The 19,071-nt window shown below is 37.6% G+C and overlaps 1 protein-coding gene and 1 long non-coding RNA gene across 3 annotated transcripts; one reads left to right on the plus strand and one right to left on the minus strand.

Moving 5' to 3' along the window:
• Window positions 1-497: 497 nt before the first annotated feature.
• On the minus strand, window positions 498-15,660 carry LOC136263818 (uncharacterized). Of its 2 annotated transcripts, none has more exons than XM_066058442.1 (4): window positions 15,550-15,660; window positions 4,010-4,455; window positions 2,688-3,014; window positions 498-2,127 (listed from the first exon to the last, which is right to left on the minus strand). In XM_066058442.1, the coding sequence occupies exons 2-4, from the start codon at window positions 4,451-4,453 to the stop codon at window positions 712-714; spliced, it is 2,187 nt and encodes a 728-aa protein (XP_065914514.1). In that variant the 5' UTR covers window positions 4,454-4,455; window positions 15,550-15,660; the 3' UTR covers window positions 498-711. The 2 variants fall into 2 exon arrangements, with proteins under 2 accessions (XP_065914514.1, XP_065914513.1); XM_066058441.1 differs by having other exon boundaries at window positions 15,528-15,641.
• A 733-nt stretch (window positions 15,661-16,393) lies between these two features.
• On the plus strand, window positions 16,394-19,055 carry LOC136262651 (uncharacterized). Its single transcript, XR_010704253.1, has 3 exons — window positions 16,394-16,515; window positions 18,574-18,718; window positions 18,773-19,055. It is a non-coding gene; the product is annotated as an uncharacterized lncRNA (long non-coding RNA).
• Window positions 19,056-19,071: the final 16 nt, after the last annotated feature.

Consider the following 19,071-nt stretch of genomic DNA (forward strand, 5'->3'; position numbering starts at 1 on the left):
TCTGCTTTCAGTTGAGTCTGCATGATTAAACAATAAACTTTTCCTTGAATTACAAGAAAAGTATATTGAAAAATATTACAGTAAAAACTGGACCGAAATATGTAGCACAACTATATCCTTTGAAGTCTGCTTGCTGTATGATTAAGCAATAAAGAATTATATACAAGAAAGGTATTGAAATATTTGACCCTGCATTAAACAGTATCATCCTAATGCATGCTGTGATGAATACGTAGAACTAAATTTATTGCTGTCAGCACTTTAAAGCTATCTGCAAAACAAAAGTATATCATGTGTTGTGAGTGGAATAAAAAAGAAGAAAATTGTTTCAGTGATGCATAATATGCTGTGGTCTCTGACTCTGTGTCTTGGCCAAAGATTGGACACTTGAAGAATTGGATGACAAATTATTCTCAGAGTTCCCTCAAAATAAGCCAATTTGTATATATGTATAGAATGCTATATAGCAGTTCAGCTCATGCATATTAATGCTAGGTAGCTATAGCCAGTAAAACTTATTTGTATACCTCTGCATCATGTTAGCTACAGGTTACAAAAAGAAAAATCAAGCTATAAAGTACAATATCAGAAAAGAAACATAGTCAATACACTAAATTAGCAATATACCGCAATACATGCTTGTTGTAATACATATGCTTTCAAAATAATATCAGCGCATGTGTGTTTTGTTAGCATTTCAAATGAAAGGTATCATTTATCAGCAGCAGTAATCCTATCCAACTGTACAAGAACATCATACATTGTAGGTCTGTCACTTGACTGTTGTTTGGTGCAGCTGGTGACCAGTTGATAATACTGTGGATATTGTTGTTGGACTTGTGCTTTAAGGGTGTCCACCTTTTGAAATGGATGAGTTTTAGTGAGAATTTCAATCATGACAACTCCAAAACTGTACACATCCATCTTGGGAGAACATTTTCTAAAATCAGCAGCTTCAGGAGCTCCATATGCCATAGCTCCATGACCTCCAGTGGATGATTGTTGCTGTATCTTAGCAGTACCCAAGTCTCCCAGTTTGGCCAGCCACTCACCATTGTAAAGTACCTTCAGTAACACATTGGCACTACTCACATCACGATGGATTACTGGATCTGGTCTGGTATGTAAGAAATGAATTGCTTTAGCAACATCATGGAGAATACCCAGCACTTGGCGATCAAGGATATGTCTTTGCTCATAAGCTTTTCTCAGGTTGACATCCATCAGTTCCATCAAGATAACTGGAGCACCTTCCATTGTAGCTCCTAAGAAAGTGACAATATTCTCATGTTGACATATGAGTGCCATATCCATCTCTCGTTTGAACAATTCCTTTGTTTCATGAGAAGTGATCACATTATGAAGACACTTGACAGCAACAGTGACTCCACGGAATGTAGCCTCATGGACAGTAGCCCAAGCTCCTCTGCCAATTTCCTTCCCAATTGCAAACTGATCATGTGAGACAGCCCATAACCTACTAGAGGTAATCATTGACTGTATACCCAATAACTGTTGTTGAGTGAGAGATAGTTTGTCCTGCAAATAAAAATTGAGGGCTTTTAACTCTTTATTGCTTTTGTGAACATCGTTCAAAGTGGAATTCATTCTTTGGATGTTGTCTGTATTTGATTTGACCATTTCTTCCAAAGTTATGACTTTTCCCGCTATCTCATTTGTATCCTCTTGTAGTTTAGTAATTGTATTACTAGCGGAAATCTTTTGGTCATCATGATCTACTTTTAACTGTTTCACTTGTTTATCTAGGCTTTGAAAGTTTTGATGCATTTTCATTAGAGTATTTTTTAATCCAGTAGAGGTGGATGAATGTTCTTTCTCACCCATTTTTGACTGGCTACTTGCTTTTTGTTTTTCATAAGACTTGGCCGCCTGTAGATCACTTCCTGCTTCCAGTGGCTCATTGCAAGTTTTTGTAGGTTCTTGTGTTGGAAAAGATGTATCTTTCTCTTGAGAGCTTCCCTTGTTCATTGATGCATCTTCTTTTATGACACAATCATAAGGCAAGAACAACTGGACATCTGCACCCAGCTGTTCATTGGAAGGTTTAAAGTAGTGATTCATCCCAACTTCACGTTTAGGGTAGCTATTCAGATTCACTGCAACATCCTATAGCAATTGAACAATTAGCGCAACACATAATTATCAGCATACTATATAACAACAGAAAAAAATTAATGTGTACGACTGGGTACAGTAACACTTAATATTAACTAGGACCATGATCATGACCGTTTTACCACAAAAATATCAACTTTCAACTACATCTCAATGACTTGGTGGCATTGGTTAGGTGCCTATACTTTATAACAATTTAAAATATATCTAAAATGATCGTGAAAAGCCAATTTTCTGCTGCTTGAGCAAATGATGATTTCAGAAAAGTGTGGAGAAAATTGACTGTGGCTATGGCTGCAATTTGAAACTTAATTTGCTTTGAATGCCACAATAACTAATGTTTACCTTATTCCAAAGTGATACCTAAATTGTTACTAGCTTTATCTCATATTAGAAAACAAATCTGGACCTAGTGTGATGTAGCTGAGCTTATAAGAATCAGGTACTGTGTTTTAATTATTTATGCAAAAATAGCCAAGGTGTAAAAAAGGTTGGGTGAAAAAAGTGTGAAATCAACAATACTTTATAAATGTACAAGTGTGATAACTTACAGTTTCTATACCAACAATATTTCCTTTTGGACCAGTACCTCTACCACTCCATCGCACAGTCCCCATGACTAAATCTTCAGTATTATTCACAACTGACACCCTGTCACCTCTTTTGAATTGCATGGGATGATGCTGATGTTGTTCTATTGGTTGTTGAAGCTGAAGTGCTTGTTTAGATTTGGAGGAAGTGATACCAGGTGTTGACATGCTGACAGTAGGGTGAAGTGATAACTTATCCAATGCTACAAATACTGCACAATTTTTCTCACAATTGAAATATTCCTTCCCCCGAAAATATCCATCACTTGAACCACGACTCTTGTGTTCCTGTGTGCAACAGCATAACTTATAATTCATTGGTATAGCAACAGGGGGTTATGAGGACTAGAGCCCCTCTACTTTTATTTTAAAGAAGGCTTAGCCCATTCTATATGTAAGATTGAGATACTCCTGTACCAATAGAGCAGTCAGTTACTCGAACACTAAAAGCAGTCTTAAAACATTCATATGTTATTTTCAAATAAATTAGTAACCAAATTCAATTTCAGAATTCTAAATTTTTCTGTGGGAACATACCCTAGGCCCCATATTAGAGCATGCTTTACATACTGAGAGTCAAGGAACATTGCATGTGCAAATTGAATCAACCACTTACCATCATTCTTACTGCCCTCACTTAAAATTTTGTTGCTACATCCCTACTTTAATTGAAATGAAAAAAAAAAATTGCTCATAAGTAGCTAGCTACAAAATTAACTCCAAGATGAAAGCCAATTACTTATAGTGATAATAACAATGAGTGAACACAATGGAATGCTCTGGATGATAAGGCATATACAAGCTAGTTACAATGAATTTTTTTTAATGATGAACACTCTAGAATCTGAGTTATCTTATGAAAGTTGCTGTTGTACTAAGGTTGTCCTTTTCATTGGTAAAACTGTATTGCTATAGATGTGATGGACCTCAAGCTGTCCTTTATGGAATGATTAAATACACATTGTAATTTTACATCAAAAGGAGTTCATCAGCCAACAATATGCATCTTTTGACTTGATCCGCCCAAGTACGGTACTGTAGCTACTGAGAAAATGGCTTTAACCTTATGCAAAAGACAGTGATGAATTTATATAATTGGTTCACTGAAGCCAAATTGAATTGATTTTCACTATTATAATAGTTCATTGGTTAAATGTTAAGCAGTAGCATCAAACTGACAGTTTTACTTACGAAATTAAAGATTGTTATACAGTCATATATGATTGTAATCTATTCAATAAAGGATTCTTTACTGATAGACATACAAATAAAATTGAACATACCATTAATTCAATGCCAAATCGTGTTCCTTTCTCACCAGACAACTCTCCACAGTATCGTACAATGCCCTTAATAGTGTTGGGAATACTAGTAATTGCTACATATACTTCAGAGCCCTTTGTAAGCTCCTCAGCCCATTCCAACTTGTTTTTTGCATTATGCCTATCAATAACACTATCTATTGCAAGTAGAAGTTCCTTTTGCTGACCATTTAACAAATGCACATCTTCGTCATCACAGTGTACAGCAATAGTCTGATCTTCGTGACATTTAAAATTCAACTGTGGTCCAGTGGCAACTTGATGTTTCAGTTTCTTAACTTCACTAGGTGATAAAGCAATTAGTAATTCCCCTTTGTTAACATATTTCTCAGTAAAGCCTGTGGATATTTCACTCTTTTTATGTCCATTTACATCTTTAAGTAGCACAGCATATGGTAGCGTCATTTCTGCAAATAGAATATACATAGCTTATATACATGTTTTTAAAATACCACTTTAACATCTAAACAGATATAGAGAATACCATATCTAAAACAAATGTAAGTGTGCAATTCATGATATCCAATATGTACGTACATTTGTGTCAAACAGCTTTTATAGCTACAGCATTTCACATTGGCAGTATGTAGACCTACACACCAATATAATTCAACTATTAAATACAAAGCCGTAGGCCCATAGAGCATGAAAAGCACATGAAGTACCAGCTGCAGTACTGCATTGTATTGTAGTTCAGTAAAGGTGGTACCACATAAATAGTTTGAGTCATTGGCATTGACTCAATTAACAGAAATGATGTCTTTAATTTCTGTATCAGATATGCAGATTAGTCATGCTTGAATTTGATTAGCAACACTGATATGTCCCAGGTATCCAGCACCCCTTGCCACCATCCCTTCACTAGATGTTGAAGTGCTAGCCAAAAGAAAGACAGAAAATTAAATGGATTAAGGGAAAGGTACCTGACCTTCTATCAGAGCAATGTCAAGAGCCCTATGGTTAACTGGGCAGAGCCACTATGGGAGCGTGCTCCCCTGAGACAAGTAATTGCTGAATGCAGCAGCAAAAAACTAAGGCAACAGTGTAGCCAGGTCATAACACTACTGTAAGGAGCACCCCTTTTCAAAGACAACAAATAGGCCAGACCTTTGTAAACAACATTACTGTACCCATTCATTCCACCAAATGTGGAAAACACTAACGGTAAAAAAGATCCCATCTCAACTTCTCTGATCCTTTGCTAATACTTTTTGCATTTCTCCTTCTCAAATCGCCAATACAGTGAAGACACTGGAGTGGTGCAGTATGATGAGGCAGTTGGGTTAAAAACCTTAACATCAAAAAAAGCCCTTTGGTGTTGGCCACCCCAGAACCTATCAGCTGAGACATCCAAACGACCCCATCCTCAGCAATTTCTGTTGAGAATGTGAGTGTTTCACTGATATGTACCACTATATACAATTATGCAAGTGATTGTTGCACCCATCATTCCACATCCCTATTACAGTCTGTCCAAAGATCCTTACATCATGTATATAGCTACATCCAGGGAGAATGCTAGCATAGCAAAGGTCACTGAGCATATATCAGCTGATCATGCATGAGTCAGTAGTATGGTGATGATCATCACATCTAATGACACATTACGCATCTGTATTTACCCCATGGAACTATTCAACTTGAGCACTACTGCATGCAACAATTTGAAGTAGTAACAACACAAAAGCCAGTTGCCAAGTATTTCTTTCTTCTTGATGGCAGATCAGGCCATACCGGGGTATCCTGACAAATCAGCTTTGACCAAGAAACACTGAACTTTGATATTCAGCTCATTTCTGTGATCCCTAATTGAACTTAAAATCCTGATTTTTCCTTGTACTGCACTTGAATATATTCAGACAACCAAGATCGAATGCAAAGTAGTAAAGTAGCTAATCAGCAAGCGAAATGCTCACACTGCAACGACTAATGTGGTAGCACCTTCAAGAATGTGATGGATGAAGTAATGTGCAACAAATCTACGGATGAAAAAAGTTGTGAAATCAAAGGTAGTGGCCAAAAAATGACTGCAATAATGTTAATGCTCCCCACAGATGAAATGCATGGATCCAGTTTTCCTCATGGCAGAACCATAATTCACCACAATCAGATCTTTACAGGTTGAACCCTCATTAACAATGTACCATTGTTAAAATTTATTAGCATTAACATCATTGCAGCCATTTCTTGTCAGCCACTTTTGATTTCTCAACTTTTTCATCCATGCTTTTTAAGGCCGCACCATTTTTTTCCCAGCTTGGCTGTTTTTTTTTTTTTTTTTGTGTGTGAATTTTTTAGTGTTTACAAGTTTTATGTTGAAGGCATCAATCAAGCGTTGTGAAATTTGTACTACCTCTTGAGTAGTTCCTTGACATTTATTTCTTTAACTTGCATGTATAGTATTAGGGGAAGTCATAGTAAAGATACATGCTGCTTGAAAGTATGGTCTTCGTATACACTGGCACAAGTGCGCATTCATGTATTATTATTATTACATTTCCCTTGTTGTTTCGGTATTCATTCTTATACTGTATGTTTAAGCCAGGAAAAGCTGATTCACAACTGCATTTCAGCCACCAAACTTTAGTATGATTCATATGTAAAAATGATAACATATACGTAGATATGCATCAGTGCACCTTGACTATATAGTCATGAAACATAGCAGTGCTGTTGCTCAACCTTATGTGATAATTCACAGAACTAGAAGAGAAAGTTTGGTATACACTATAATGTTCCTGGCACTCTTATCTCAGATGAAGCCAGAATATTGTGAGATGATTTGTTACTCAGCTGAATGCTCTAATAGGGTGACTGTGCTATCTTGATTGACTACTTGTTAGGTGAGTGGATCTGGGAAAACTGATCTTATCGCCTATGACAGCAGGTTTGATTTTTCAAAGCTACATCACTTTTTGTAATACATCAGAACCCTAACCACTGTATATAACACTGCTGCCAGTTGCCAAAACCTGAAATTTTTAAAACTTTTTAAGGGTAAATAAAATGCTATAACATATGTGTTTAGTATTTAAGTAATTACATCATGTAAATAATCTTTAAAAGTGGCAAATCTAAGTAGTCCAGATCTACAATGTCTAAACTGTTCCAGTCAGGAATTGTTCTTGGTATATAGAAAGGAAACAATCTTGCCTGTCAGGAATATCTCTGTACTGAGCTTGGTGACCCAAATCCTCCCAGGAATGAAATGATGAGCAAGACTTGCAAGCAAGATTCTTGTATGGAAATTTCTTACAAGATTCTTGCATGGAAAATGTTCTTTTCTTGTAAGTCGCTTGCAACTCAAGTCTTGCAAGAATCTTCTTGCAAGTCATTTCATGGGCTATAAATGGATTTACCAGCCAAAGCTGAACCCAAGCCAAAATCCTAATTGGTAATTAGGTTGTAGAGAGAGGGAACTAATGTGCCTTCTACTATCTATGGAGCCAACTAATATACTGTATGTGCATGGGCACACCCGAGACCCAAGCAGTCATGAGATGGGACTTGGCTTTGTACTAAAGGGTTTATTTATTTATTGTTTCTGAGCAGACAGCACAGCGATGTGCTCAGGAAAAAAGTAATTAGTACAATCACAGGATGGTAGTAATGTAGTTATCACCTTGTACAATGACAATTCTTTAGTTCTATACTGTGCTAGCTATAAGTTCTACTGAATAGAGCCATGCAATGTTGTTAATTTCAATTATATTAGATGGTGGATTGTTCCATAATATAAAAACTTTGTTGGTGCAAAAAAGTAGATGAGTTTGGTAAAATGAATCATCTTGGGTGATATAGTCAGGGGCGGATCCAGACTTTTTAAAGGGGGGTTCCACTCTGGAATTGTAACTTCAGCCTAGCTGTAAGTTGAAGACCAAAATAAAAATAATAAATAAATAAATTTAAAAAAGGTCATCACCTGCTGACAATAGCTCCCCCTCATCATAGATACCCTCACCAACTATATTTCCTTATTAATAACTCCACGCATAGCCTGCTACACTACTCTTAAGCTCTAAAGAATACTGTGTCTGCTGTGTTAGAGTATCTCGATCGTGACTGCTCTATTAGAGTATCTCAAGTAAGAGAGGCTCTTTAAAAAGGGGGGTTCCATGGAACCCTTTGAACCCCCCTGGATCCGCTCCTAATAGTCTGGTAGATCTGTCCATGGAAGGAATTAACAGTGGGCACTCTTGATGTACAATTTTGAAAAATGTTTGTAATCTAGATAGATTGAAGGCTAGGCCAGGAGAGGTGTTGCATCATTGCTGTATAAGAGAGCTGTAACAGCGTAAGTCATTCAGGAGCCATCTAGCTGCCCTATGCTGTACTTTATAATTGTTCGATGTTATTATGGTAAGGATCACAAACAACTGCAGCATATTGCATTGAAGGACAAACTAATGTAAGATAGACTGATTCTTTGATGTCTGATGAGCATTTAGTCAGGTTATGCTTTAAGAAGTTATACAATACACTGTTAAAAATGAAGAGTAACCACCACTCTAAAGAATTCTCAAGATTTAACACCCCTGGAGAGTAACCAATACTCTGAAGGAGTAACACATGCTCTGAAGGAGGTGTCACTTACTCTAAGATTAATACTCTTCAGAGTATTGGTTACTCTCCAGGAGTGTTAAATCCTCCCTACTTTGGGAACTCTTTATAGTGGTGGTTACTCTTCATTTTTAGCAGTGTGTTTGCCTTGGAAGCTAGCTAGCTACATTGCTTTATTTATATGTGAAGACAGATTTCTCTGGATAGCGGGGGGCCCGACACGCATCGGATCTAGGCTTATCTTGAGACTCAATCCACTAAAATCCCTGCAAAATCCTGTGAAATCCTTTATATCTTAATAATCTCTTCAAATCCTCCAAATCAGATCATTTAGTCTTAACATCTCCGAAAATCTCAAAATCTTGGATGAAATCTTTTAAGTCCACCTTTCAATCCAATACGAATCCTAAAATCTCGAAAAAATTTTCTGTAAACTTCGAAAAATTCTCCATTAATTTATCTCACCTATTCGAGCAGGAGCAGGTGCAGGTGCACATGTGGTCAGCTGCAAAGAAAGAAAGCCTTCGTTTTCTTCTTGAGCTATAATTTATCTTCTACCGATTATAGTGTTAGCTCCCGTGTTAGTGCCCGGGCTGCTTCCTGTTCATTCCCGCCGAGCCATCAATTGTTGTCTGGGAAGGAGACTCACCCAAGGAGACTCAGCCGCTCAAGAGACTCTGGAGCAGGCTTTTGAGAAGTCTCTAACTACCTCTGGAGCTCGTCCTGGAGGACAAGACCCCACCTTTTTAACCACATATTCAGTAGTGGCATTTTGGTTCCAGACGTAGCTAATGAGTCACTTGGTGAGTTATATTAGCTATGGTCATGCAGTTAAGAATAACTAGTTTAGTGGCTGTATTGTGTGAGGTCAGCAATCCGGCAGAATTCTTTTGGCCACTGCCAGCTATGCAAACACACACAGTAGGTCTTTATCTCAGTCTTGGTCTCTTCAGTTATGAAAGCCCTACATATCACACATTTTTATTCACATACAGCAGAAGTGATATCATAGCTTCACCAATCATTTATTTTAAATTATACAGTGGCTGTATGCTAACCTCATACCCCCATAAAATTAAGAAATAAGAAGTCTACTTTTGGACAGTAATGCATTGTGTTTGCATAGAGTAACCATTTTGCTTCTTTGTAGCTAATTATTTTGTTATTGTGTAATCAACAAGTGAATAGACGATATATGCGTACTGTAAATATTCTAATAAACACGTGATTCTTTAACATGCCACAACAGTGACTGAATGTATTGTGGTCTATGGGAAAAAGTTCAAATCGCTTCATTGCGTCTACAGTAGACCAGCTACAGATGATTCTTCAACAATAACAAATTCTTCTAACTTGAAAGTAATGTGTTGCAATTGAGACGCTACACCCATAGCTCTAGTGGTGAGTTATTGTCTGAGCCGCATCCACTGCCCATACATTTGTATGGGATTCGTGAGAATGAGGCACCATTGAGACTCGGCACCACATAAGCCTAATTGATCATTTTTCTTCGAATAGTATGCATATCGTCTATTCCATAGCTCTGATACCCAATCTATATATCTTTTTCTTGTACATGAAATGTAAGATAATTCAGTACACAAGCAAAGTACATCTAATTAAACACAATAATTATATCGTAAGATGCATGGTAGAGTATAAGTGAAGTTATAATGTCATACATATAATATTGTAGCATACTATAGTGTCCTATAACTATGATATTGATCTTGTTGTATAGGGATATGGCTATGTCACATTCCAATGCATCTAATGATCATCATAACGACTTCAATGTCTCTATACTCATGCAACGTGAACTACCTCCTTATGTCATGAATTGTCTTCTCCTATCTGGCTATGATGAGAAAGATGTCATCCAGGCTATGGATACCACAGAGAACGAAGGTAATTCGATTAGCATAATTGAATTATACATTAATGAAAGGCACAGAGAGGACCCTGAGTTAAGTTTTGGATTATGTTCTGGATAGCCTGCTTTACCATTTCAGTTTCCTCTGGGCCACTGACTTCGAATATGTACTTTTGTCAAGAAAGTTAAAGAAAAGTGTAACCCCTCTCTTAAACACATGTGTGATTCAAGTAGAAGTGGTGTAGCTTTAAAGAAAAGTCGGGGTAACAGCAAACCAATAATTGACAATTCCTCCATCAGGCCACTTTAAGTAAATGATATTACATCTCAAGTTTGTGGCTCCATACAAGATTGGGCTAAAAACCCCAAAAATGCTGCCTGCAGCCATCTGAAGTATAATACACATTACATAGTGCTTGTAAATGAGGAGGCCAACCAATGTTTTAATGTGAAAGTTCTCTGTATTTTGTGTCGCCATGCCATTCAATTACAAAAACTCAACCAGCATTATCAGATGTCAAACTATTTTAAGCATATAAAGAAGTGTGCTGCCCATGCAACTGAACTTTCAAACCAGCCTACAATTGATGGGGCACTCTTGAAGTGCTCATTAAAGCTGCAAGTTCAAAACAAAGCACCAGTGATAATAGTTCTCCTGTCGTACAATCCAGTGATAATATTATTGACAAATGCATAATAATTATGAGTTATTACAGTTTTTCAAAAGTGTGCAAAAGAATTACAATAAGAAGATTCAGAAGAAAAACAGGAAGAAAACAAAATGAACTTTAAAGATATCCATCTTAGTGGTGGCACTCAAATTTGGAATAGGAGGTACCCTACCCCGAGGGAATTTCCAGTTGCACACCCACATCACCTATACTTGGCTGGATAAAAGGCTGTATGTAGTGGGCAAAGATTTTGGTATTAAGTTCATGGAAGTGTATACAAATCAAAAATTTTCATGTGGTTTGCAGATATTCACTATTAAAACAGTTCGTTTCCTAATTGTCAATTTGGCGACTAAGGCTTTACTTTCTGTGCATGTGAGAATGAAGCACCATAATATCTGCGGACTACTTGAATGACACAATACTATTTAACACATTTTGTGAAGTAATTCCATAACTACATTAGTTATACTTCTGAATACCTACATGGTGTAATATTAGTACATATTTTCATACGATCACTACAGAACTTGTATCATATTATGTACTTCATATCTCTGAATATCAGTAAACAACTGAATTCCAGCCATTTTGGCTCCACTTCACATGGTTAAACTACTTGATTAATACAGCTAGCAACATTATTAAACCTTTTATTGCCCTGCTGTCTTTTATAGCAAAATAGCTGCTGATTGAGCTGACTTCAGCGTTAAAGTACAGTAAGGCACCTAACATTGTGTCTATTTCAGAAGATTCCACCAGGGTGATAGGTCAAGTAGATTATGACACAGAAACTGACCGTTGTGTTGGTTTTGTCTTACCAATTGGCCAACATGGTTTGCCACAGGTTGATTCATTTACAGCTACGTCATTTAGTGCAATAGAAAGCATGTTTCAAAATAATGTAATTTCTAAATATGCTGTTGTCTATATGGCTCAACCACTATACCATAATGCTCCACCATTATATATTAACATGCCTAGGGACAGATAACAAATTTACTGCCAAGCATGTATTGCAAAGATGGCAATGTATATACAACAAGTGTGCAAAAAGAGGCATTACAGTTTTAAACTTTAGTGGGGATGGTGATTCCAGGATTATGAAGAGTATGAGGGTACTTATGACAACCACTACAGTCCCAGATCTGAAATCTTTTTCACCTGCAACTGATGTATCCAAAACATGGAATAGTTGGTTCTGCACAATGCCGAAAGGTGTTTTATTTGTACAGGATACAATTCATTTAGCTGTCAAGCTTAAGGCACATTTGTTGAATTCGGATGTAGCTTTAAAATGGGTCCAACATATGAGGCTGGAGCTTATCACATTCAAATGTTGCGTACAAAGTTGGGTAAGGAACAATACTTTAAGGCAAAGAGATGTGGACCACAAAGATAGACAGAATTTTGATGCTGTTTTACACATCATGAAGGCAGCTTATTGTTGGACCAAATCAGTGGTTCTACTGCTATTAAATATTACGCGAAGATGATTCAGAACATTACTGATAGTTATCTGGATAAGACACTTGATCCGCTAGACAGAGTGGAGAAGATATGGTATGCCAATTTCTTTGTTCGCTATTGGCAACAGTAGGTACTCCTTCACCCTCAGTATACACTTAAACATAACTTTATAACCCACAATTGCTACATGTGCTTGGAATTGAATGCTCACACAATAGTCTTTTATGTCATAGTCATTAGAGATCAGTGGAATGGTGATTGCAACTATTTTGTACCTTGGCTTCTAGGATTGCAGACATGCGAGAAGACATTTAGAACCGTAAGAAGCATGAGTACTGTTTTTTCTACTGTGTTGAACTTCAGTATATTAGGACTTCTACGGAGGTTACACAGGATTGATATACAGCTAGAACTGCAGGAAGGTGTTGTGAAATTTCCTGGTATTGAGCGTCATACAGCAGAAACAAGCAAGTGTCCAGTGTCAAGTGAATCATCACTAGCTAACGTTAAAAACGCTGATATAGCCAGTGCTGTAGAATGAGCAAGAAGCAAAAGTGAAGAGAGCACTTGAAACATTTGGGATGGATAAGTTATTGAAAGTACATTTATTGTGGGATAAAGAGTACACCATGCCTGATATAAGTGCTGATGATAATGAAGTTGATGACAATGATGATACTGATGAGTCAGAAGTTGTAGATGGACCTGAGGACAGCAATTCTCCTGAGAGTGAGTCATTAAAGTTATCAGTTGTTGCTGAAGCATGCTTAGACTCACCAGCATCAGTTGAAATTGATGTGAAGAATATGGAAAGCAAAGGATTATTGACAACAGCAGCCAAGGCAAAGCTTTTAAATCTACATAAAGCATTATTACCTGTTGAAAAATTGCCATCAGAAACAATTCCCATGTACAAGCACAAGCACGGCTCTCAAAACTCTAATGTTTTAAGAGACCCTGTAGCTGGTGGTAAACAGCATGTATTTACACTTTACGTACAAGTGTTAGTTAAGGGACAAAGTGTGCTAATAAGAAAAACAACAGCAGTGTGGCTGTTTCAAGAAACAGAAAGAGTTTCACCTGCCCGTTTATTCCGAGTAAGACTAAAATAGCCTTTTGATACAACAGCTTCTTCGACTCAGTCTATAAACGAAATATGTTTGGAGGCAAGTAGTGAGGTAATGGTGATAGATGATACTACAGATGAGCAGGAAAAATTTGTAGAGATTTGCTCAAATTCCATGGAATGGATACGCATCGGAAGTTATAAACTTACTTTGGCTGAGAAGGAAATGCTAACCAACAACCACTGTTTGAATGCATGACCTACACCTAAGTGCAGTGCGGCATTTAATTAAAACTCAATTCAACCACATTGGAGGCTTAAGAAACACTCTTGTACTGCAGTCAGCTAATGTAGTCCCTATGCCAAAAAGCTCACTACAAGTGGTGCATGTAAATAACAACCACTGGATTGTGCCTCAACTTTAGAGAGTGATGGCAAAGCTGATATTATTGTGTATGATTCACTTAATTCATGAATAACCACTACAATGCAAGTGATTCTTGCTAAATTGGTAAACAGCAAGAATGATTATTTCACAATTGAAGCTAGACAAGTGAACACTCAATCAGGAACAACGGACTGTGGCTTATTTTCTGCTGTATATTGTACCCGCTTAGCAAATGGACAAGATCCTTCCACTATTTGTTATGATCAAGTGAAAATGAGGGATCACCTATTAAGGTGTTTGGATGCTAAACAAATGACTCTCTTCCCATACTGAGAAATAAGAGACCAGGTTCAAAGTTTATAACCGTTAACATTTTTTGTACATGTCGCTGCCCAGATACGGGTGAAAAAAATGATCTGTTGTGATTGATGTGAGACTTGGTACCACATGGCTTGCATTGAACAATTACAAGCAAGTTTGGATATAAGACAGTGGCACTGTGATGTGTGTGTAGCTACATCATGATGTAATGTTTCAAAATTCCTTTACTCATGCTTTATGTAAAATATTTTACTGTATTTATAAAGATTTGAAATATTTTAACTATGAAAATACTAGCTAAAATCCCACTGAATCTTAACCATGCATGGGATCGGATCTAGGCTTTGCGTGGCGGGCCCCTCGCTGGATAGTGATGCATTGTGCAGAGAATCCGATTCCTCAGTCCTTTTGGTGTATCAGCACGAAAGAACTTGGGTGTGGCTTCGCTCAGAGTGCATGCGGGGCCCCACCCAATTCACACAACCGCCCAAAATTAAAAGCTGGAAGGGTTCCAGAACAGCCTTAACCAGTTATGCTATATGAAAGCCACTCTTTTGTTACACAAGAATGGGTCGTTGCCGGGAGACAATCGCAAACTACTCTAGACTCAGTGCAACCGAAACCTACTCGCAGAGAAGTCTGTACAGTTAGGCCAATGAAACTTGATTACCAGTTTCTCGCTCAGATTTTTGAAAATTTGATGCGGACGGGCGGTTATTATTCATATTTCATTATTTTCCAAAAGCACAACACACATCCCAAACATGAAGATTTCTGCCAAAAACAGTGAGATCTACATTGATTTACTCTTGCATTAAGTAGCTAAAGTACATTACTAATCCATAAAAGAATATTCAGCTATTTCTGTAACTCCCAAACAAGTGATTTTTCCATTAGAGCATAGCTGATTGCTCTATTAGACTTTCGAGTAAAAATGATTGCTCTATTAGAGTATTTCGATCTGAAATACCAATAATGAAATTCCATGCGGGTATACCAAAAGCATGCGGGCGATGACGCGAAACTACTAATCAAGTTTCATTGGCCTTAGCTAATTACCGGCACTATAAATCACTCATATAAATTCACGTGGATACTAAACTTGAAACTACATTATGTACAGACAGTACCTTTACAGTTATGTAGTCGAACCTTTACAGTTATGTTGTTGAAGAGGTCTCGGAAACGCTGACAAACTTCAATTGGGTAATTTAATGATCGATCGGCCGGAAATTGTAACTGACTAATCAGCCTACAGTATGCGCATGCAAAGAAATTAATAATAGAGGGGCGCTTACTATTATCTCTGATGCTATCTCGATCCACAGTTGAAAGATACACCATGCAATATTTTAGTCGAAAGGTGGATTTCCAGTTTGAAATGCCTTCCTAAAAAATTTGAAGTATAGCTATAGCTACATGCACTGTATCCTAACTGTAATAGCCCAGGGGCGTAGCCAGAACCCGGGCCACCCGGGCCCGGGCATCAATAATTCGAGATACTCTAATAGAACAGTCAGATCGAGATAAATCAGTCTCAGTGTTCAGAGAAGTAGTGTAGCAATTATGTTAAGCTACGTATGTAGTTATAAATAAGGAGGTGTCCCTGGGCGTAGCCAGGGGGGGGGGGGGAAGGGGATTCGGACGAACCCCCCTTCAGAGGCAGAGTATTTTAAAACTAAAACTGAATCACGTCAAATCTTACAGCCCTGGAGCTCTCCGGTAGCTACTTGCACACTAGCGCTCCTCTGTACTACTCTTGAGGGCCGCATTGCATTGATGCTGAACTGCTGCAAATCATCAAGATCTTTGCATCACGTGATCAATAGCACATGTGATGCGTGGTGGAAATGGCGAAGGAGTGTAGATTGGTTGAGCCAGACATATTACAAGGCAGCAGCTGCGATAAACTTGAGTGGTCGTGTTTAATATGCATGTGTCAGGTGAGCACAAACTGTGAATAGTTATTGTATATTTATCTGATGAATGGTTTGTCACATGTTGCAGACACGTGATGTCTCGAATACATTGGAGTACAAGCAAGTCTAAAGTTACTGACCATCAACAGGAGAGCCGACCAAGAATAATGTAAACCTGCAGGGGCGGATCCAGGAGCTGGTAAGGGGAGGGGCACAAACAGGCTAAGTTGTAGACTAGGTGGTTGGGGGAGAGCATATTCTCTTGTTGCTGTATTTTTAAGCAGCAATGATCACTCTTTAGTAGGTTGATTTTTGTCATTACGTCCTTTGCAAATGGTTGTGAAGTCTAAAAAGCTGTTTAAAAGGCTATGTAAGTCTTAAAAACACCAGGCATACGATAATTATTTTAGAGGCGCTTATTACGTATGAAGGTGCTGGGTGACAGTTTGACAGCTGTTTTAACTTTAGTTTCAGGTGACTTTGCAATAACTGGTGATAATATGCAGTTTTATATAAATTGATTTTGGTCTGACAACTGTGACGAGGTGTATAGTATTTCTATCAAAAGAAGTAGCTATGGCTCTTCCACTGAGGGAGAGGTGGGGGGCATTTGCCCCAAATGCCCCATCCTGGATCTGCCATTGACCTGGAAGGAAGTATTGCCAACTAAGGAACTCGAGTGTGGAGGGTTCTCGTGTGCTAGAAAATTTTAGGTTGGCTGTCTGGGAGTAAAGTATTTGCTACAATAGGTTTATAGTTTCTATAAGCTGCATAAACAGCAGTGTGTAGGTTTTAGCTAGCTAGATGTACAAACACCTTTTAATGTTACTACCTAAGGGCACATTTTGTGTATGCATCATTTTCGTTTAGACATGGTGTAGGGGGAAGCACCCAGGCCTTCCCCCAAGAACATTCCACTTGAAATCTTAACCCCCCTTCAAGAAAATCTTGGCTACGTTGTTGGAGATATTGTCAGTAGGTTTGGTCTTTAGCTTACAGCTAGGCCCTGGCATCACCAAAAGTCTGGCTACGCCCCTGGTAATAGCTAACATGCACTCCATTGGAGTGGAGTCCGTGTAGACTATATAGCCTCGAGCCTTTTAGTGAAACTCATGTATCCGCCCCATCTGTGAATATGCCGCAGTCATCTGGTCACCCCACTTACAGACTAACATCCACCAATTAGAGATGATTCAAAGGAAGGCTGCTAGGTTTGTGTTCGATGATTATTCTCGACGTTCTAGTGTTACAACAATGTTAAATGAACTTGATTGGAAATCATTAGAAAAGTGAAGAGATGGCTCAATCTTAGTTATGTTTCGCAAAATCATTAATCAGTGTGTAGATATCCCTTATGATCATATCCTGCATAAAGTCCCAAGCACCACCCGTAATAGTAGCAGGAAATACCCCACATTTACCCTCAAGAATTGATTCCTACATGCAATCATTCTCCCCTAGAGCAATTAGACTATGGAATCACCTACCTGATCACCTCGTGGAAACTGATAATGTTGATACTTTTAAATCTTTACTATTATAGTTACATGTAATTTAGTTTAGTTTGTTAACTAATCATGTACATTATACTCGTGATTGAGGTTTGTACATTATACAATAATAATAATAACCCTGCATGTCCTTGACAGATCAGATAAATATAAATTAAACTTGACAACGAATGCAATGCATGTAGCTACTTCTCTTTGAATCTCAGATATTCTACTGCATACTAAAAATCCTTCCTTACTCAATAATCAGTTAACTTTTGATTGAATTTCATGTAGAAACTGCAGTCTGTAAACTTTATAGAGTAGCTATAGGTTATAGTGTACCTTGTGTATAAAATCAGGTATATGGATCAAGGGAATCATGGAGACTTTCAGACATGATGTGCAATCTTTGGAATTAAACTACAGATGAAATATGCCCAAAATGTTTTCAAGAATTTCACAAAATGTTCACCTATTATGCTCTTCAGCGCTCCCATTATGCTCCTAGGTTAGCAAAAATTCTTACAATTATCTTGGAACATTTTAATCGTTGAATGCTCTATTACAGTATTTCACTACAAAGTGACTGTTCTATTAGAGGGTTAAGGGCTGTATTGCGGTTTCCACTGAGTGCTCTATCATAATTAGGGTCAATCTATATATTTCCATGGAATTAAGCTCCATAGTTTGAAATATTCACCTGTATGCTAGCATAATGTTCTAGCCCATTATGCTTATATATCATACTGGTATATTTGATGCAGGCCTAACTACAGAACTATAAATGAAGATGATCTCTGGTCATCTGGTGCTCCCTCCTAAGGAGCAAGTCCACATGGTCTACTGATTATGTGATGGTGTTGCCTGAATAGAAAAGTCTAGGTTATTACCTGAGATATATACCATAAGGTACGGTGTATGTATAATATTGAGACTCCCACTTTTATGATCTTCCATCTGTAGCTGTTACTCCACTCAGTAAATTGTGAGCTCACAAGAGTACATATAGAATGTGGATTTGCATTTTGGAAAGCCAGGATAAAAATTAATGATATAAATTATTTTTTAACACAGCAGATGCTTTACAAAGTAGAGATGTGGGATGAATAAGTTTACATATTACTGTTTGATAAAAATAAAACTAGAACAATGGAATGGTTGAACAATACACAAGGCTGAACTATAGAGGACATGCAGCAAACCTTAATACCCAAACATATACATACATACATATCTCATAATTTAACTGCACGCAAAATAAC

This window comes from Dysidea avara, chromosome 8 (assembly GCF_963678975.1).
Source record: "Dysidea avara chromosome 8, odDysAvar1.4, whole genome shotgun sequence".
Classification (NCBI taxonomy): Eukaryota; Metazoa; Porifera; class Demospongiae; order Dictyoceratida; family Dysideidae; genus Dysidea; species Dysidea avara.